Source organism: Bombus huntii, unplaced genomic scaffold (assembly GCF_024542735.1).
Source record: "Bombus huntii isolate Logan2020A unplaced genomic scaffold, iyBomHunt1.1 ctg00000052.1, whole genome shotgun sequence".
NCBI classification, from domain to species: Eukaryota; Metazoa; Arthropoda; class Insecta; order Hymenoptera; family Apidae; genus Bombus; species Bombus huntii.
This window is the reverse complement of record NW_026099316.1, coordinates 39,549-61,541: the sequence shown is the minus strand read 5'-3', so window position 1 is coordinate 61,541 and position 21,993 is coordinate 39,549. Positions and strand designations below refer to the sequence as shown.

General features: G+C 44.6%; 2 protein-coding genes across 2 annotated transcripts; both read right to left on the bottom strand.

The window, feature by feature from the left end:
- Positions 1 to 1,115: 1,115 nt before the first annotated feature.
- LOC126875656 (uncharacterized) lies at positions 1,116 to 2,150 on the bottom strand. Its single transcript, XM_050638544.1, has one exon. It carries the CDS (start codon positions 2,148 to 2,150, stop codon positions 1,116 to 1,118), a length of 1,035 nt encoding a protein of 344 aa, XP_050494501.1.
- Positions 2,151 to 2,237: 87 nt separating this feature from the next.
- Positions 2,238 to 4,865, bottom strand: LOC126875655 (uncharacterized). The gene has a single exon (XM_050638543.1). The coding sequence runs from the start codon at positions 4,863 to 4,865 to the stop codon at positions 2,238 to 2,240; it is 2,628 nt and encodes an 875-aa protein (XP_050494500.1).
- Positions 4,866 to 21,993: the final 17,128 nt, after the last annotated feature.

Below are 21,993 nucleotides of genomic sequence, written 5' to 3'. Positions count from 1 at the left end.
CCTTCTATATCGTGCAATTGTCGTATCGAATAGCCGCTGCTCGAATTTCGCGCTGCGAATCGCATTCAAAAAATTTTATTTATCTGGAAATCGAACGTGCAGATTTTTTTTTTTAATTCAAACGACGTAACCCGAGCAGTTAGATTGGCCGAATTTCGTTCTCTTTGGAAACTTTGAGACCTCCGAACAACCCGTCTCTAGATGTCTACGATAACTTTGAAATTCCTTGTAAATTCGACCAATCGCGGGGAGACGTACTCGCGAGGAGAGTCGTCAACGGGGGTCGTAAATCCCCGTTACGATTATAACAATCGACACCACGAATTGATCGATCCCCTGATTTCCTTTGAGAAAATGAGGGGTGATTGAGTTGGTATAACACTGGGATTCACAGTATTATAAAGTATATATTTCCAAGCACTTAGTTACAAAAGATTTGCGTGAAGAATGCGACTCTCGCGCTATGTGCAGACTGCCGCGTTAGGCGTTAGTTGGTAGACCGTCGCGTTAGGCGTTAGTTGGGAGACCGTCGCGTTAGGCGTTAGTTGGGAGACTGTCGCGTTAGGCGTTAGCTGGTAGACCGTTTGTCGCTCTTTTGTTTAATACGGAAGAAAGTTCGGTGTGGGTGTGCCCCTGTGCCTAAAGAACGCGGATTCGTTGGTCCCACTTTCGTTAGGAAAAGTGAGGGTAACGAACCGCGGTGTCGATTGGTCATGCTGCACTACTGCTCGAAGGGATGAGTAGGGAATCTTCTACCATCGTGGTGCGTAAATGACTGTTTGTATGAGAAAACCTAGCCTGTTTTATTACAGGGCTATTCGGGTTTTCCTAATGGGTGCATACCCGCTTTCTCCGCGTTTTAAAGGCGACTAATAAACCCAAGGACACCTCTAAAACCGACTGTGTTTCGAGCATATTTTGGCTTGCAATTCTTCAAGACAATCGGATTGAAGACATATGGCGAAACAATGCAGGGAAATGAAAGTTATGGTGGGTCCTTAGGTTTATTGAGGGTCGAAGTGCCGTTACGCAGGTCGGTTGTTGTCCGGTCGCGCGGGCTGGCGAGCAGATGTTTTAGGCGTCGTAACATCCTCCCCCCGTTGAGAGGGCACCGATCAAATTCTGGCTGTGGAGTCTGGTGTGTCGTTGGTGACCTCCTTCGCTCCGTGTGGGCGTTCGGCCTCGTCTGGATCTGGGTGGATGGGTAAGGGGACCAGTCTTTTGACGCCGCGGTCCAGGATGCTTGTTGCCGTCTGCACGGTAGCGGTCCGGATGATTCCGTCGGCTCCTGGATGGACCTTGATTACGCGGCCCAAAGGCCACTGCATAGAGGGCACGTTGTCCTCCCTGAGGATTACTACGGTGCCTTCATGAATGTTGTGTTTGCCCTTGTCCCATTTGCTGCGGCGGGTTAACTCGTTTAGGTATTCTCGATACCATCGGCTCCAGAAGTGCTGCTTAATCTGGTGAATGCGCTGCCAACTGGATAGCCGTCCTGATGGAACTGTCCTGAAATCACGCTCCCGTAAACTGGTTAGGGTATCACCGATTAGAAAATGACCGGGAGTGAGGACAGGGGGATCTTTCGGATCGGATGAGGTGGGAGTCAGTGGGCGTGAATTGAGAATGGCCTCAATTTCGATCACAAGGGTGTTGAGGTGTTCAAAGGTCAGGAGCTCCGTGCCGACCACGCGGATGAGATGGCGTTTGAACGATTTAACTGCGGCTTCCCATAAGCCGCCAAAATGTGGTGAGTTCGGAGGATTAAAACGCCATTGTATTTGTCGGTCGGCGAGAAAATTCTGTACCCTATCCTGGTGGTCGTCGGACTGCAATAGGGTCCGGAGTTCTTGCAGCTGCCGATTAGCCCCGACGAAATTGGTGCCGTTGTCGGTGAGGATCGTTGCGCAGTATCCTCGCCGCGAGATGAAACGGCGTAGCGCGGCCAAGAAGGCGTCGGTGGTTAGGTCGCTGACTAACTCTATGTGGACCGCCTTTGTCGCCAGACAAACGAATATGGCGGCGTACGTCTTGATTTTACGTCGGTTGCGGTCCCTCCTCTCCTTGATGTAGAATGGGCCGCAGTAGTCGATTCCGACGTTCCTGAACGGCCGCGATTCGGTAATACGCGCCTCTGGCAAATCACCCATCAAGTATTCCACTGGTGGAGGGTTGGCTCTGCAGCAGCGGACGCACCTTCTGAGAGTGCGCCATACCTGGCTACGGCCGTCGATCGGTCAATAGCGCAGTCTCATCGCGTATAGGGTAGCTTGGGTCCCTGTGTGATGATTGTTCCGGTGCTCTTGTTCTATAATTAGCTCTGTCACCGGGGATTTCGGTAGGATGATCGGGTGTTTTTGGCTGAAGGGTATGGCGGAGTTGGTTAGTCGCCCTCCTACCCGGAGTAGCCCATCTTCGTCGAGGAAGGGGTTTAATGGCTGTAGTTTCCCTCCAACGTCCTCGCATCGATTTTTTTGGAGGATCCGAATTTCAGGCGCGAAATGCTGGGATTGTAAGATTTTTATTAGCCTGTTGTGCGCTGCGGTCAGTTCGTCTGTGGTGAGATGGGCAGTTCGGTGTTGCTTATGTCTCCATCGAAGACACCGGGCGACGATTCTTATTAGTCTTGGCCAAGACGAGTAGCGATGGAGGAGAGTGTTGTCGTTAACACTCGTCCTCAGACAGATCGTCTTCTTTTGCTCCGGGAGGTCGACTACCGGTATCGGGCTCCAAACCGGCCAATAGCTTTCGCTTTGCAGGAGCCACCTTGGCCCGTTTTTCCAAATGGACGGACATAGGAATTCCTTGGGCGTATGGCCTCGGGAGATGAGATCCGCTGGATTATCGTCGGTAGGCACATGACGCCAGTCGGAGATATTGGTCTTGGTCTGTATCTCAGCGACTCGATTCGCCACAAATGTTTTCAAGGTGTGCGGCGAAGACCTGATCCAATGGAGTACGATGGTGGAGTCAGTCCAGTAGACTATCCGCGATATCTTGGTCGTCAGGGCCTGTTGTATTGACGAAATCAAGGACGTCAAAATAAGTGCCCCACTTAATTCGAGACGTGGTATGGAGAGCGATTTGAGCGGCGCTACCTTCGACCGCGCCGTGAGGAGTCGAGTCCAAATATTGTTCTTTCGGTCAGTCGTCCGCACGTAGACGCACGCCCCATATGCCCTTTCGCTAGCGTCACAGAATCCGTGGAGCTCAATTTTCGTTGCGGATTCTAGGATGGTCTTCCGAGGGAACCTTACCGCATTTAACAACGGCAATTGGGTGTGGTATTTGATCCATGCTGTGTGTACGTCTGACGGAAGGGATTCGTCCCAATCTACCTTCAATGTCCAGACTTGTTGCAAAATCATTTTTGCTCGAACGATTACCGGCGCGAGCAATCCTAGTGGATCATATATTTGTGCGATGACTGAGCTGATTGATCGCTTTGTGATTCGGGAAGTGTCACTGTTCGTCTTGACCGAATATAGTATGGTATCGTCGGCTGAATCCCAAAAGACGCCGAGTGTTTTTAACGTGGATGACTCACCGAGATGTAATTTCTGCTTGGTGTCTTCCTCAGGTAGCCCTCTCAGCAGATCCCGATCGTTTGAGGCCCATTTGCGGATATTTAGACCGGCTAGCTTAAGTAATCTCGTGAGATCATTCCTGATTGATAGGGCTTCGTCCTTCGTATCGGCTCCGGTCAACGCATCGTCGACATAGAAGTCTCGCCGTAGGATCTGCGCTGCTCTCGGAAATCGAGGTCCCTCGTCCTCTGCCAACTGTTTGAGACATCGGATGGCCAGATACGGGGCTGCGGATAGACCGAACGTTACGGTGTTGAGTCGGTAAGTTTCGATCTCTCCGTTGTCGGCACGCCACAGAATCTTTTGGTGGGGACGATCTTCTGGACGTAGGAGGAATTGGCGGTACATCTTCTCGATGTCGCCGGTAAGGACATATTGAAATGACCGGAATCTCAATAGGATGTTCCTCAGGTCTTCTTGTAATTTCGGACCCGTATGAAGGGCGTCGTTTAGAGACACTCCCGTGGTACTTGAAGCTGAGCCGTCGAACACAACCCGTAGCTTGGTGGTGTCGCTCGATTCCTTGGTCACGCCGTGATGTGGTAAATAATATCCGTGGTCGGTGGCGTGATCCGTGTTGATCTTTGTCATGTGACCCAAGTCTAAATATTCTTGAATCACAGCACTATACGCGGTTTCATATTGTTTGTCGCGTTGGAATCGGCGATGAAGAGAGGCGAGCCTGCTCATTGCAGTGGCCTTCGATGACCCTAGTGAGGAAAGCTTTTCGTTGAACGGTAATGCAACGATGTATCTGCCTTCCTTGGTTCGTCGGACATGGTTTCGGAAATGTTCTTCACATAGTCGTTCCGATTCCGAAAGATGAGTAGTGGCCTGTCCCTCGTCGATCTCCCAAAACCGTGCGAGGTCCTCTTGCAGAGCCGTTGTGGTTGCGTGGAACGTATTTATCGCGGTTTGGGACGTGGGACTCCCCCCGATTACCCAGCCGAAGCGTGTTTTTTGTAGACGTAGTTCAGGTTCGCCTGGTTGTGCCAGATTGACCTGCCCGATGCACAGCGACGCGAATGTTGATCCGGTACTAAGTAAAACATCGATCGGGGCTGGGCAATGGAATTGTGGATCGGCTAGATGAATATTTCTGGGTAATCCCAGACTCGAGGGATCGATGGGCTCGCTTGGTACGAGGATCGATATGGCCGGGATAACAAGAAATCTCAATGTCTTCTTGTACTCGCCGCCGTCGACGTGATGGTGGCCGTGGTGTAACGTTTTGCCGTGGTGCTCAAATTGTCGAGGGCTCCGATCTGGATCGCACATCTCCTTTGCCTTATACCGAGGGAGTTCGCGAGCCTGTCGGTCATGAAGTTCATGCTCGACCCAGTGTCGAGTAAGGCTCGGGCTCGGATTGGTTGTGCCTGTTTGTTCAAAACCTTGATCTGTGCTGTGGCCAACAGATCATGATGCAGAGGGGTGTGGGGAGATGTGTTTGTTAGTCCGATCCCCCTTGCTGTCGTAGTCTCGGACAGTCAGTTTTGCCCCGGTTGGGACTTGGATGAAGAGGTTGGGGTGGTGTTCCGGATCCGGGCTGAGCGTGACTCGTACGAGGAATGCTCTTTCGTACCTCTTGGAACCGAAGATGTATGCTTCCGTGAAGTATCGGATGTTCGCCTCGATTTGTGGGACGACCGCGACTTCGATGATCCCGATGGGGATTGTTCGGTGGAGGCTCGCTTGTGTGATGAACGACTGCCCGACGATCGACCGCTCGGTGCGCGACTGCCCGACGACCGACCGCTCGATGCGCGACTGTCCGACGACCGACTGCTCGGCGACCAACCGCTTGCCGACCGACCGCTCGACGATCGACCGCTCGACGATCGACCGCTCGAAGATCGACCGCTCGACGACCATGAATCTACCTGGGTTTTTTCGCGGTGTAGATACGTATGGTGTCGGTGACCGCAGATACGACACGAACCCGATGTACACTGTGTCGGCGAATGTCCTGTGCCTAGGCAATTTATGCACAACGATGCCTTCTTCACGATTTGAAAACGTTTGGTCGCTGATTTGGCCTTGAATATTTTGCAGTGTCTGATCTCGTGATGTCCGTTGCAGGTCGGACACACCACCGTTCTGCTGGTTGTAGCAAGGGTTCGCCCATGCGGTATGGTTGTTCGCTGACTGCGGTGTTTGTGTGTTGACCCTTTTGATTCCTTCTCTTTAGAGAGGAATTGAGTCCCGTTCGCCCGTGTTTTGAGAAAGTCTATCAGATGCTGATAGGATGGCACCTTTTGGCGGGGGAATGTGTGCGTTGCCATTTACGCAGGCTGGACGCGGGCAACTTCGACGCGATCAATTCGATCATCGCTATGTTTGAAGTGACGGGCTCCTTTAGATGTTCGAGCGCCTTTAGATTTACGCTGATGGTTTCCAACAAATCCTCTAGGGCCTCTGGAGTTTCCCTTTTGATTTCCGGATAATTACGCATCAGATTCCAATGGCGCATGCAGATTTGGAGGGGGCAATTGAACTTGTCCTTCAGTGTATCAAGCGCGATGGAATAGTTGGCCTCTGTGAGTTCTAATGACTGGATACTCTGTGCGGCCCGTCCAGTTATAGATGAGCGTAGATGCTGGAACTTTTGGACATTCGTCAAACCTTCGTTAAGGTCCACTATGGATGTGAACGTGTCGTAGAAATAGGTCCAATTCTCGAGGGCACCGTCGAATTGGGGCACGCGGACCTCTGGAACGGTGGTCGGCTCTGGTTTCCGGCACGTCTCACCTCTTGTTGTAGTCGACGGGGTTGTTGCTGATATTTGCTCAAAGAGCTCTCGGAACCGCATGTCAAGCTCCCGATGCTCTTGCGATAACGAATCTACCCGCGCATCTTCCCCCTCATCTACCACACCTAACTCTTCTTGAACCTCGAGTATCCTCCTCCAAAGCTCATCGAACGAGCTGCGGCAAGATGCTAGGAAGATTCTGTTTGCCTTCCCAGACGCTTCGTACTCATCGAGTTCGCGCCTTATGGTTGCAAGTCGACGGGCTAGGACGCCTCGTCTCCGCCGTAACGTGCTGATTGATTCAGCTTGGGCCATGTTTGATTTTGATAATGAACGCCCTTACCTTGATCAAATGGACGTTGATCTGGGATTCTGTTGCTAATCGTTACGATGCGGCGTGGGCTCGTGTAGATGCTGCGCGACGGAGGTGCTTCTCTCCGATGGCGGTTCCCTTGCTCAGTTGACTAAGTGGTTGGAACTTGGATCTCACGCGACACTGTATAGTCACTGTTCAGTGCACTTTTTGGTGGCACGAGATCCGGCTCGAAGGACCATGTAAATTCGACCAATCGCGGGGAGACGTACTCGCGAGGAGAGTCGTCAACGGGGGTCGTAAATCCCCGTTACGATTATAACAATCGACACCACGAATTGATCGATCCCCTGATTTCCTTTGAGATAATGAGGGGTGATTGAGTTGGTATAACACTGGGATTCACAGTATTATAAAGTATATATTTCCAAGCACTTAGTTACAAAAGATTTGCGTGAAGAATGCGACTCTCGCGCTATGTGCAGACTGCCGCGTTAGGCGTTAGTTGGTAGACCGTCGCGTTAGGCGTTAGTTGGGAGACCGTCGCGTTAGGCGTTAGTTGGGAGACTGTCGCGTTAGGCGTTAGCTGGTAGACCGTTTGTCGCTCTTTTGTTTAATACGGAAGAAAGTTCGGTGTGGGTGTGCCCCTGTGCATAAAGAACGCGGATTCGTTGGTCCCACTTTCGTTAGGAAAAGTGAGGGTAACGAACCGCGGTGTCGATTGGTCATGCTGCACTACTGCTCGAAGGGATGAGTAGGGAGTCTTCTACCATCGTGGTGCGTAAATGACTGTGTGTATGAGAAAACCAAGCCTGTTTTATTACAGGGCTATTCGGGTTTTCCTAATGGGTGCATACCCGCTTTCTCCGTGTTTTAAAGGCGACTAATAAACCCAAGGACACCTCTAAAACCGACTGTGTTTCGAGCATATTTTGGCTTGCAATTCTTCAAGACAATCGGATTGAAGACATATGGCGAAACAATGCAGGGAAATGAAAGTTATGGTGGGTCCTTAGGTTTATTGAGGGTCGAAGTGCCGTTACGCAGGTCGGTTGTTGTCCGGTCGCGCGGGCTGGCGAGCAGATGCTTTAGGCGTCGTAACATTCCTAAATTCCAATTAATAAGTAAAAACCGGAACGACCAAAATTCCCTGGACCGCGTAATCCGCATGAAAATACAAATTCAGCGTCGAATTCGAAGAGATAGATGAAAGAGGGATTCGATGGTAGAGCAAATCGGACGAACGGTTTGTAACACGAGACATTAATAAAGTTGGTGGAGCCGCGGAAAGCGGATGGAAATGGAAATTTTCCGATTTTAATATCGGCGAATGCATCGGGACGCGAGAAGAAAGATCAAAAGGTTGACTGTTGATTAATTTGAGCGGCACGCGAGCCACGAGCCCCGAGCCCCGAGCGTCGCGATGCTCGCGTGCGCCGAAGCTACTGCGATCGAGCGAGCGTCGTAACCTCGGTAAATAACCCGTCGTATAATATTACGTACACTGATCAACGATTCGGAAAGGGAGTTTCGCTAACCGGGGCATCGCCCCACCGTCGTGCGAAAATAAACTAATTAGCCTTTGGGGACGTCGAGGCATGCCCCTCGACGCCCCAGCGGATTTCAAGTCGTCGATTTTACAGCTAGCTGCTGTTACGTTCGAACCGTTTGTAAACCAGTGACGCGCAATTTGGGATAGCGATTGCGATCGAAATCCGACCCCTCTCGAGAATCCTACGGAAAGAGAATTTCTTTCGCAGTGGTTGGTCTGGCCGATCCAAGTTTCGGCGCGCGTTGTCGCGATGCCTAATCGCTGCGTTGCCGATCGTCGTTGCCATTGGAACGCGCGGCGAGCGAACAGCCGTGAGTTTGCTCTGTACACTCGAGGCCTGAACTTAAAGGCTTAACGACCTGTTTGCCGTTGCAGCTCGGCAGAAACGAATCTTCGGCGTCCGCCCGAGCTAAACCAGCGAATATTCGAGCGGCCTGCCTCGGAACGGTCGCTGAATTTCTGCTGAAAAATTAATCAACGCGGAACGTAAATCGCCAGTGATAAACACGTGAAAAACCATGCGCTGATGATGGGGTGGGGGGGGGGGGGTGGAAAGAACGGCAACGGCAACGTTGTTGCCAAACGAATGTAATGAACGGGCAAATACGCGTTTGTTTGCAAGTACCCTACGGCGAGCAAATAACGTTACGCGAAATACGCGGCCCGGTTTCATCCTGTGTCGTCCTTTTATACACACGCGTGAAAAATTTCGCGGAAATTCGCACTGGCGACGCAGAATCGGTGCGCGGAAGAAATCTGGCCGACTCCTGTTAATAAATTTCTTTCTTACAAAATTTACCCGTGGACCGCGCTATCCAGCCGCCCGTGTTTCCATCTCTTCGCCAGCAATTTGGCAACAGAGTTTACGAAAAGTTACGGGCGCCGACTGGAGAGAACGGCGAGACCGGTTTTTCTAAAATAAAACGATCCTGCGAAATATACGCGACGAGTGCCACGGTCAGTCTTGGAAACTCGAGTCTCCGCGAAATCTCCTTCCGCTTCTGGCTATACGTACAAGTATATCAACGCGCGCCTTGCAACGCGTCTCGTGCCGTTTTTCTCCTATTCTGCTTGCACGTTTCTCAAAGAGAATACCTAATACCAAGGTGGCCTTCGCTTTACGCGTCTGTGCGATTCCCGCGATGGAAAAAACGTCGCGCTGTTCAGCAAACCAGCGTCCACGCAACGACAATACGTATACGACGATGCATAAATCAACGAATGTTCGCGTATAGAAACTTGTAAAAAAAATCCACTGTCGAAAAATAGAAAAATTCGTACTCGTGCAAAGATCAGCGGGAAACGAAACGTTTTTCGACTCGTAACCAAGCGTTATAGTCACAGGAATGTAACGAAACGGCGCGCAAACAACCGACGCGAAACCATCGTGACGCAAAAGCATTTCGCGACAGGGAGCGCGGGTCCGACCGTAGCGAAAAAACAGCAGCCAGCCCGCTGTCGTTTCACCCAATGGGGGGTTGTATCGATATATCGAGGCAGCGTCGCTGAAACCTGCTGGTGGCAGAGAGACAACGATAAGGGCCGCCATCTATCGACCGTAACAGCCTCCTTTTGTATTAACGACGCTGTTCCGACTGTAATTGAGAGCCTCTGTACTCCGGCCCAACGTCGCCAGGTTATTAAATCCCGGGATATAAATCAGTTAATATTATCCACGCGCCGCTAGCTCGCACTCTTTTCTTCGCCAGAGAAATGGATTTTCCGCTAAACTTAAATTGCTTAGCGATCGCCGGATGTGAAAGTTTTTTCGAGTCCGTCGATAAAGAGCTTCCGCGTACAGCCGACCCGATCAACGTACCATCGACACGCGACAACTGCCAACGATTTACGACGGTTACGATGGTATTACCTTTTCTCCACGATACTTTTCTTTTTCTTTCTCTTCTTCCGCCGTATTTGAGTTAATCACGATGGTTGGTCGCTTTACGTCATCGTGTACGAGGGACACGCCGAATAAAGTTTGTGGAAAATCATTACTCCACGGATCCTTTTCATCGAGTGTTCCAAGATAGCCGTTAGTGGAATTTTCGACCTCGTTTAAGACCCATCAACGAGCTGAAATCTGCTCGCCAACTTTACTCGGAATTCAATGCTTTTCAATTACAAAGATTTTCCGGTTAACCGTTCCTTAATTAAACATGTAACTATACCGAAACGTTTAAATTACCTTTTGGACCTGGTATACAGGTCAAAGCTACTCCAGTTTACTCTGCTTTTTTCAGATCGTCCCTTTCAATTTCGCTGCGCGGAACGTCGGGAAAGGAACTCGAATACGAACGACTATTTCTTTTCTTGCCCCTCGATATCCGCACTACGCACGCGTTCGTTACGCGTTCGCGACCGTTGCCACGTATGTCTTCTTCCAAATATTCGACGGAAGGATGTAGGAAGCATGTCGGCCTTACACTTTTATGATATGGCGCTTTGTATCGCGAAGCCATCGAAAAGAGTTCCGTCGTCGAGTCCCGCCACGAATATATGGGCGGTGTAAAGCAGACCAGTAAACAGCTACATACCGTTTTATACGAAAGTCCCAAAAATGGTGGCGAAAATTACTTTTTTGCGGATTGGAAATATCAACAATAAATTCTTACTTATTATATAACGCAAACCAGAAGAAAAAGAATAAAAACAAAATAACGCATTTGCAATTCGTACGTCGCTTGATGGGTCAATTAATTGGGCATTTTCGTGACGCCGACCTCAAGAATACTTCATCAACTTCTGGAACAGCAGAAAGACTAAACGGCCTTTTACATGTCATTCGGCGAGATGACACAGAAGGAAGTAAAGATCGTGTGGTATGTTGTAATCGGAAAATCAAAGGTAGAAGAAGAGAATCGATGTACTATTATGCCACTCGTTTGGTTAAACCGGCCCTGCATACACGCAATTGCTTCGAAAAATACCACACCGTGCAAGTATATGAAAGGAGTCATAAACGTAGCAAAAGTAAGTATCTTTTCCTGGATTTTGACAAAAGAATTCTGTTATATTCAAACAAAGTCCTAGTTTTTATTACGCAAATGTTTTTTCGCATAGAATTAACACCAATGAATAAACGGATAACAGAAGAATTAAACGAAGTGGAACTAGTACAGTGCATAAAAGTACTATTGAAATCAAGCGAAAACATGAAAAGATCGAATTCCGTACCCGGATTACCTATAGAAATCATGTCTATAGAAATCATCTAAAGCACAAAAGATAAAAACAAGAAAAAGGATAGTAACACGGGGAACCAATCATCCTACAAAGAATTAGTACATTAAAATAAAAGATCAAACGCAACGGTGAAAAATTACTAGCGTTGCTGGAGAAGAAAAAGAAGAGCAGAATAACAGAGGAACAAAGAGAGTGAATACGAAATTAGAAAAGCTTTCCACAACTTCATAAGAAACTACTGGAAATGTAGAATGGAAAACATATCCAAATAAAAACCCAAAGAACTTTCACCATCGATTAACTGCGTCTTCCGCCCAAAAAACCACAACATAAGTGATATACTCTGACACAACCAGAACGGATACAAATAGGAATTCATGAAAGCCGACATGTACCGTCACACAATTCGACGAAGACAATAATATAATCATTATCGATAACCATGAGATACTAAACATACTAACATAGAGAAATAACATTTATTGTCTGGATGGTTATAAAGTATAAGGAGAAAGCTTAGGATATTGGCAAAGACGACTGAATTCCAACTGAAACATTCAGCATATACCGAATGGGAAAAACGGTCAGAGTCTACTTGGGGGTACGTGACTGCTGGGCCGCATGGGCACGCTCCGCGTTACATAGACGAAACCTTGAGTATCTCCAAATAAAGGGCCTAAAAAGGCTAATTTGGGAAGTCATAAATTAATCGTCTATACTAAGAGCACGCATTGAAACAGTCCACACACAAAATAGCCACATAAGAATATATCAGCATAACTAAGTTGACTGTTACGTCGCGTAACACTCTACCTAGCCGAGGCCACACACCGAAGGCAATATGGCAACCAGATGTCTTCGGATACTCGCAGCGTATCCTCCATAGTTTCAAGGACCTTCCATAAATTTCACAGATTTCCTAGAAAAGGTCCTTCAAACGAAACAAACATCTGGTTCGGAGGAATTTCTAGAGACTATTGTCTACCACGGCGAAAAAGGGAAAGGTAGTATTTGTCACGTACGCTGCAACTTTCCTCCCACTAACCACTTTCTCTCGAGGGCGGTTAAGACCCTGCGTCTAACCAATTAAAAACGAAGCCTATTCCCTCACTCTCCTAACACAAATCGTCACGAACAAATCCGATGGTCCCGTGCGCTAGACACACCCGATCCTTAGCTTTCCTCCGAGACAGCATCGTCTACCAAGAGTACTGATTTTACATCCTTCGAACGGTCAACATCCTTCCACCCGGTATACACACCCGTAGATCAGTCACTCATCTCGTACATACGCATCAGCGTAACTATCCTCGTTATAAGTTGTGGAATAAACGGTGAAATATAACTTACTACTGTGTCATATTCATTCAACCACCTCTGTTATCCTAACCGAAACAGGGGAACGACTACTTCGCGGCGTCGATTCACCGAATCGTAGCGAGAATTTACGCCTCTCGCTGACGCGTTTTCCTCGCGACCGCGTCTCTCCGCGAACGGTCGTAACATTGACAATCCAGATTTAATTCTATCTGACATTTCCACAAATTAAAATAAGTTAGATCTAACCTTCAAAAATGAACAATAAAAAAAATTATCGAATTTGGTAACATTGATTTAAAAGAACCTACCTAACTATATTTACGCACCTTTCACACATCTACTCCTGCAGCATAATATTTAACAATTGCCTAAATGCCAATTATTTCTCCATTCTGGAAAACAAGAAAGGCAGTAGCATTAAAAAAAGAAGGAAAAGCAACAGTGATTCTGTCAGCTATACCGATGAATTAGACTCTTACTCAACATTTATAAAGTATCCGAATCTATGATAAATAACACTATATACATTGAAAATAACCTAATTCCGGGCACCCAATTTGGCTTCAAATTTAAACATTCAACGATACATGCAATTACAAAATTCATCATATATCTCTTGGGCAAGAGACGAGAGTGATTGCGTCGAAGCGGTGTTCATAGATTTAGAGAGGGCATTCAACACATTCTGGCTGAATTTCTTTCCTTAAGCTCGAAAAAGAGAGCTTCCACACCACGTAATAAAAATAATTTGGAAATCACAAATTAATATAAGCGAATTCAAAACAATTCTATTCGGGCCGTACATTTCCAAAATATCAGATGCAAAAAGCAATTCCGCCTACACGATATCTACGATACAATAGCAACATATCCATTCCTCACAAAAAAGTCGTTTGCTATTTAGATATACATTCGGATTTCAAATCGAACAAACACACGAATCTACTGCAAACAACTAAATAATAAAGTAAAAATATTCTGCTGCAAACTTCTAATAAAGCTGATCCTGATGTACGGTTGCCCGATTTGATTTAAACAGAAAAGCCAAATTGGTTCAAATGTAAGTGTCTGAGATCATACTCAATACATATTTAACCATTATATACCATTTATAGGTTTTAGATATTTTTTGTACAGTAATATCGAATAACAAAACTAGTTACTTCAGCAAACGCTCATACCACATTGAGTACACTCGTTCTCGCATTCTTCTCCTGAAGAAAGGAAAAACAATATTGTAGAAAAGTACCACTTTTGTAGCGACTTAAATTCAATCATTAACTGAAATGTTAAAAATGTAAATCCGACACAAAATATTGTATGGCTACGTCATACCGTCGCGTAACGGTACTTTTGCCAAAACCACATTCCAACTGAAATTCTTTCTTTATTAAGAATATATACGTGTAATATGTATTTTCTCGGGCAATAAATGTTATATATATGTCGGGTTCACATTATGACTAGGGTTAGGGGCGTGAAACGAATCTTCATTTGGATTAGACATTTTTGTTATGCAATATTTACTACTGCAAATAGGATTATTACAGCATTTGACAAGTAACCGTGGTAATTAGATACTCGAGAAGCCAATGACAATGATCCTAGGTTCAATAACGAATCCGCGGTCAGCGGGATAACAAAATGCCCTTTTTTTTCAAAGTCCAAGTTCTACTCAACTTGCTTGTCTACGGTACAAGTATTACTAAACTAACTATTTGTTAAAAAGTAGAATATTCACCGAGCGTAAAGACGCTATGTAACTCGCTGATGTGACCTCACGAGAGAATAACTTTCCGTCGTGATGATGCTGCAGAGGAAATCTATGATGGGGTGTGTCGCAGAACATGAGATCATCGGATTCGCGGAGAGATGCCTTCGTCCGGAAAGTGAGGGAAAGTGACGTTGAGAGAAAGTTGCTAGCAGGAAACGTCGTTCGTGAGAAACATAGATTTCCCCTATCTTTTCGTAGTTGGGACAAAGACTGTTTGTCTGTTTGAAGGACCTTAGTTAACTAAATCTTGAGATTTATAACGGGTCCTCAGGCTAGCTGAACATGTACTGTGGAGATGAAGAGGGTCTGCATGTCGTGATCCACGAACAGCAACTGTTGGAATGTTTACTGTCGAGTGCCACTACAACTATTTTTTTTTTTTTGTTGAGGTTATTTGATGTATAAACAGAGAAAGTCGTGGATAAATTGTAAGGTAGATAATATATTTTCATACAGAAGTGTAATTATAAGTAAGAATACAATTTGAACTGGTCCAAATCCGCACGCTAGCAGTGTTACCCTATAACTGAAAACCCCGAAGCCAACGTCGCCTGTCTACTGTTTAAGGTCTGCCTAATTTATCGCGATGTAAATTGTAGCGCAAATAGCGATAAAAATAATGAAGCAATAACATTCGCAGATGACCTACTAATATGCGCGAGAGACAATAAAGCTTTAAAATCCAAAAGCCATCTACAACAAATATTGGACATAATGTATGGCTATTTATGGACAGTAGAAATTAATATAAACAAGTAAAAGAATTTTATTCTAGCTGTACATCTCCGAAATATCAGGGACAAACTACGATGTACGCAGCTATGTCAAGAAATTTCGTTTATACGACAGCAACAATAACAACCAACCATTGTTTCCTGCAATGGAAACACGAATTGAAGCCTAAATTGAAAAACACGATTTCAAACTACTTGCCCAGGCTGTTGTTTTAGAATCATCTCGTTATCAGTCCAACAATTGCAGAACAATCACTGAGTAGACGTAAATGAAATTGATAAATAACGAATTCTTTGCAATAATAATACTTAATGAACAAAATGGAGACATTTTGCAAATGGGTCCAGTCAATGGACTACTCTTAAAAGATGCAAAAGGTTTCATCTCGATAGCTCGATCCAATCCAGAATAACTGATGAATTTGTATACATAAAAATTGGCTTTTTGTAAAAAAAAAAAAATAGTTTACAAAAAAGAAATGGAAAAATATTTTATATCTGAACCAACGGAAAATTATGTCTTACAAGGAGCAAAAAGTGTCATTCCGATTGATCAAGCCGTTTCCGAAAAATCGGTAAACATAACAAAAAGATAAATATACATGTCGAATTGAGACATTTTCCACCTTTTCCAATGTCGATGTCATGAAATGTAAACCTTTTTTCGCATTTCTAGCAACAACTTCTAAGTCAGTACTGTGTACTAAAATAGCACCTAATATATTTGATAATATAATTGATTAGTTTCAATTCCATTCTTTTTAAACAAAAAATGCTATTGGTTATTTCCAATTACTGAGTAAATCGCTTGTCATGAAAAACTGCGCACTACTTGTTTTCCTGCAAAATTCGAAATCCTCAAAACCTTCAATAATTTGTTCATTTCAGTGGAAACTAAAATATCTCTTTATTGACATTTTTTCGTATAGAAGAACACAGTTCCCGTCAAAATCATTTTTTCGCTACTTTAATTCTTAATGAATCAAACAAATTTCGACATGTACCTAACCAAGTATTAATTACACCGAATCAATGAATGATTATGCCAGGACTTGAAATATTAAACTTGCGAGTATCACGAATTTCTACTCAGAGAAGGTGAAACGTAATATGGCGTTAGAAAAACACTATTCGTCTGCCAGGAAGAGATAACTGCATCGGTATAAACATTAAACTGAAACCACAGATTCTACACGCGTTTGCCTTTTTCAGGCATACATCACTAATGTTACCTGAAGATAAATTCTCGCCTACGCTTTCTAATGCTTTACGCTTCACTCACTCTCTCGTTGTCATTACTTGAATACAAACACAGAATAGTATTCTTCCCTAATCTTCCAGAAGAACAAAAATGATTTTTAATAGCGATACGTTACAATTTATAATCGTACGTCTATTACAACCTGTTGTTTTTATTTTAAAACAAACAGAAATACATACCTTATCCAAACATCAACGATATTTTATCAACAAGTGACGGTTATTATATCAACTGAAATTTTGTGGTATATTTACTTAACACGCAAAATAACAAGTCATCTGGTGGCACCAATTGATATCTACTTTTATTTTATGCATTTCATAGTAAAAGATCATTCGCATTTATATATTAACCCAAATATAATATAATCTTAAACCTAAATTTACTAATTGTGGATATTTATTGACAGATGGTAATTTAAAAATTCATATCCATACTCCTTCCTATTTTGCACATTTTTTTGTTTTGAGAGGAGAGGAGAATGCAGTTACGCATAACTAGGTACGTTAGCGCGCGCCTGGATTATGCGGGACTTGGCAAGATGATAGCACCTCTACCCACCAAAAAACCCCTCCTCTGTCTCTCTCCTCTGTCGGTACAAGAACCAACCCTGGAACCACCTCTCGGCATTACTTCAGGGTTGGTCTTCTTACTGAGTGTACCTCTCATCTTATTATGATCTTCTTCTAGTTAATCCTCTCCTTCTTCTCTCCATGTTCCTCTCCTTATCTTGTCTATCTGATTGAGCTATCATTTTCTTTCGGCAAAGCCCTTGGAATCTAGCCCAGTTCTCCTCGCTATTGACGACCACGTCGATTACGTTATTGGTTGCCAGTATTTCGCCTACGTAATTATCCAACAATGTACTTCCATTGTCCCATCTGGGGCAATTGAACAACGCATGCTCTGCATCTTCACCTTCGACATCACAATCCCAGCATCTTGGGTGTGTCTCTTTCCTAATCGTTCTCTATTAAAAATGCAGGCGTCGTCAATCAGCTTTCTGGTCCAATTATCTTCTCTGCAATAGAGCTACTCTTCCCTTCATCTTTTATTCGATCACTATCGACATCTTCGGAATGTTATTGTTTTTCCGTATTGCTAGGGCTTTGACACATATCGGTGTGGCATAAAGCACCACCGACTCCCGCACTCCGTAATAGTTTCCTAACTGAGTCGGTGGGCCCATTGACGTTCGGCAACGATGTCCTTGTCACAGACGAAATTCGAGCAACTGTATATAACAAACCGAAATTCCGAACGCTTTATCGCGTGTGACCGTCCGGTCAGCACCCGTTCTCAGCCGCCTGAGTGGCATTCGATCACTTCAGCCGTTCTCCGAATTTTACACTAAGTATAAACAAAACCTTCTCCCACTCCAACGATTGGAAGAATATAAATGCTCCCTTCAAAATCATTCAGTCAGTCTAATAAAAAAATTCTTAACTAATCCAAGTATCGAAAGTGTATCATCGCGAACCGAAAAAATTGTATAAATTGAGTAAAAAATAAAAAGAACTTAATCTCCTTTTCGGAAATTAACAAGTTCCTTATTTTTACCTTAATTTTACACGACATTTTTGGCGATCCGTGCCAGGATCTATTCACTTCAGTGCAAACGAAATTACGATTTCGGCGTACGCGCATCATTGAAGATCGAAGGATCAACGGACCCAGTGCGAATCTTTGCTACTACGAAGGCCTGCAGCAACTTTCAACGTTCCACTACGATGAAACTAGACGAGAGGACTACGGTCAGCGCAGAGCAACCCTACGAATAAGATTCGGAATCTAGAACCAACCAGAGAGGAAACATCCCTGAGACTCCTCAACGGTCATAGCTACTACGGTAAGCTGAAAATCTGGATTCATTTTCACGATACCGTGTGAGAAAACCCAGTTTCTCAAGCGCTTCGAGTCCAAATAGCAACAGTAGTTCAGACTCAATAAGCTCAATTAGAATCATGCCCACATCACGAAAAGACAAAGTCGAAACTATTGAAACCGTTTCTACAAACGGAGGTACGGACAATTCGATTCGTGCCATACTCGACGTGATACAAAAACAAATTGAAATTCTTGCGCAACGTGTAGAAGAGACACAACGGACGGCCGACAGTGAAAATAAGAAGCGTGCAGCGGAAATAGAACTATTAGGCAAAAATATCTCTAAAATAAAAATAGGACGCGACGCTACTACAGAACTAGGCTCCCTTATTACTATGGACGAATCTGTTGCCGCGAGAGATAGAACTTCCCCACCATGCGTTCCAATTCGAACAGAAGAAGGCAACCATCCCTCTTACGAAGACCGTCCACCGCAATTCGCCTCTCCGAGCTTACGGACCAAAGACGCGATAGTATGTATTCCGCAATTAAACGGTGAAGACAATATCGGAGTCGAAGAATTCATACGCGAAGTACGCGAATTACGAGCCATGTGTAGCGAACCCACGCTATTATTAAAAACGATCAAAATCGGGAAAATCGCGGGTAAAGCCGCAATGGCCATCTGCAATATACCGATATACGAATACGGACACCTGTACGATGCCCTAAGACGAAACGTAGCCACCCAAGACTCTGTTAGAGAACATCAAGACCAGCTACGCGAAACGAGACAGCGTCACGACGAAAGTGTGCAAAGTTATATCATCAGGTTCCGCAGAGCACTCAATAAGTTACAATACAGTATAACGAACGAATACCGTGACGAAATTACTAGACGAGCTATGAACGACAGGATTTTAAAAGACTCCGTGATCGATTTTATCCGAGGCCTGAAAGGCGAAATAGGACAATTACTACTCGCCAATCCACCATACAATATCCTTGAAGCCGAAAAGAAAGCCACCGACATCGAGCGATTCTTCGGGGAAGATCGAAATCGACGACCAAAACCAATAGAACGATTACGACTCCCTGAGCAGCAACGACTAACAACCAATAATCCTAATCCGATCACTAAAAAACCAACTCCAACACCCAATCCAATGCCAAGAAGCTTCCGACAAACCGAACAAATACCACTTGCCCAAAGGACACAATTAAAATGCTTCAAATGCAACCAGATCGGACATGTCTCCAGTCAATGTAAAAATTTTCGAACACCCAGCCAATTTCCGAGACCACCAGCAGTCCACAATCTCGAGACACACAAGGAAGAAATAGAGAAACCAACAGACCAGACCTACGAATTAACGCCACAACGGGAAGACTACCCACAGTACTTTTACGATCCGACGGACAGCGACATAAATTCCTCATTGACAGCGGAGCAGGAATTAATATACTCAAGCGAAGATGCGTATTACGACCAAGAATAACAAAAGAACGGAAATTCTCGATGGGACACTCTAAATTTGAAACCAACGAACACGCTTTGATAAAACTATTTGGCAAAACTCTAGAATTTTTTGTGGTAGAAGACAACTTTCCAATTATAGAAGACGGCATATTCGGTTTGCCAGCCCTATCTAAATTCAAATTTGAACTCTCGAATCATTATTGCAACAGGAAAACGACGTACCTCCAAAACAAGCAGTGTCAAAAACAGTCTACCTGGAAGGAAAACCGACAACGATATGCTTTATCAATTGTGGTGAGTGCCCAGCCAAAATGACTAATTTTATCGAAAATTCAAATACGTACGATCAAGTCTCCACGTTTAAAGATATAGTTAGACTTTCGCATATAGAGAAAACCCTCCGTGAACCAATCGAAAAGATATTGCTGTTCTACCTCGACGTATTCAATCTAGAGACCGACTTATTACCATGCACTAACCTTGCTAAACACACAATAACGTTAAAAGAAAATAAAATCATTAACACAAAATCTTACCGACCGCCTGAATGCCATAAAGAAGAAATCAAACGACAAATGGACGAAATGCTACAAAAGAACATTATAGAACCATCTGATTCTCCTTACAATTTACCAGTCTGGGTAGTACCAAAAAAGGCAGACGCCTCAGGGAAACAGAAATGGCGAATTGCAATAGACTTCAGAAAAATAAACGAACTAACTGACCAGGACGCATATCCATTACCTGACATAGACGACATACTATCCCAACTAGGCAACGCAAAATTCTTCTCAGCCCTCGATTTATCCTCCGGATTCCACCAAATCCCAATGGACATAGACTCTAAAAAGTACGCAGCATTCTCCACACCACAAGGACACTATCATTACAATAGGATGCCATTCGGTTTAAAGAATACACCTGCAACATTTCAACGCATGATGGATACCGCGCTAAGAGGACTCATAAATAAACATTGCTTCGTATATTTAAACGACATTATAATATTCGGACAGTCGATTGAAGAGCACAATAGCAACCTCGCGATAGTATTGCAACGCCTACGCGAACTCGGACTCAAAATACAGCCGGACAAATGCGAATTTCTCAAACCAGAATTAGAATATCTTGGACATATAGTAACCGCCGAAGGTGTAAAGCCAAATCCCAAAAAATTAGAAGCCGTTAGCAATTTCAAACAGCCACGTAATCCCACAGACATCAAATCGTTCTTAGGACTAGCAGGTTATTACCGTAAGTTCATAAGAAACTTTTCTAAGATCGCGAAACCATTGACCGAACTTACAAGAAAGGAGACATCATTTCATTGGACAGATAAAACCCAGGAAGCATTCCAGACATTAAAAGACAAACTCTGTTCATCACCCGTACTAAAATTCCCAGACTTTGCGAAACCATTCACATTAACGACTGACGCCAGTAACGAAGGTATAGGTGCAATCTTATCACAGGACGGACATACATGTTGTTATATCTCGCGAACTCTAAACCCACCGGAACGAAATTATTCCACTACAGAAAAAGAACTTTTAGTAATAGTATGGGCCGTGAAACGCCTCCGACAATATCTGTTAGGACAGAAATTCCTCATCCGAACCGATCACCAAGCACTAAAATGGTTACAGAATTGCAAAGACCCCTCATCACGCTTGACGAGATGGCGACTAAAACTAGAAGAATACGAATACGACATAGAATACACGAAAGGAAAAGATAATACTGCAGCCGACGCACTATCTAGAATACATGTTCTGACCAGACGACTCGAAAATTTGAACATAGAACTCGATAAAAAATATCACGATTGGGAAAAATCTACCGACGCGTTACCCAAAATTCTCAAAATGACTCCGAACCGTAAATCTTTCTATCAATTATCCAAAACAGAGCTAGGAAATTACGACAGAATCGAATGGTTAACTAAATTAAACGAAATTATTCATATAAACGAAAAGATAGGTATAGGCGACGACAGTTTCACAGAGACCGAAAAGAACGCGATCAAACAAATTTTATTATTCCTGAACGACACTGTAAAAGAATTAAATTTTGCATGGGAACCAATTCAAACATATAGCGACGAAGAAATAGACGAATTATTGAAAGAAAATCACGATTTAGTAGGACACCCCGATATACAAAAGACATACGACCGCATTCGTGAACGGCACAGAGTACCAGATTTGATG

Excerpts from the sequence above, each read along its gene's own strand:
- LOC126875656 (XM_050638544.1), bottom strand. The coding sequence starts at position 2,150 with ATGGGTGATTTGCCAGAGGCGCGTATTACCGAATCGCGGCCGTTCAGG.
- LOC126875655 (XM_050638543.1), bottom strand. The coding sequence starts at position 4,865 with ATGTGCGATCCAGATCGGAGCCCTCGACAATTTGAGCACCACGGCAAA.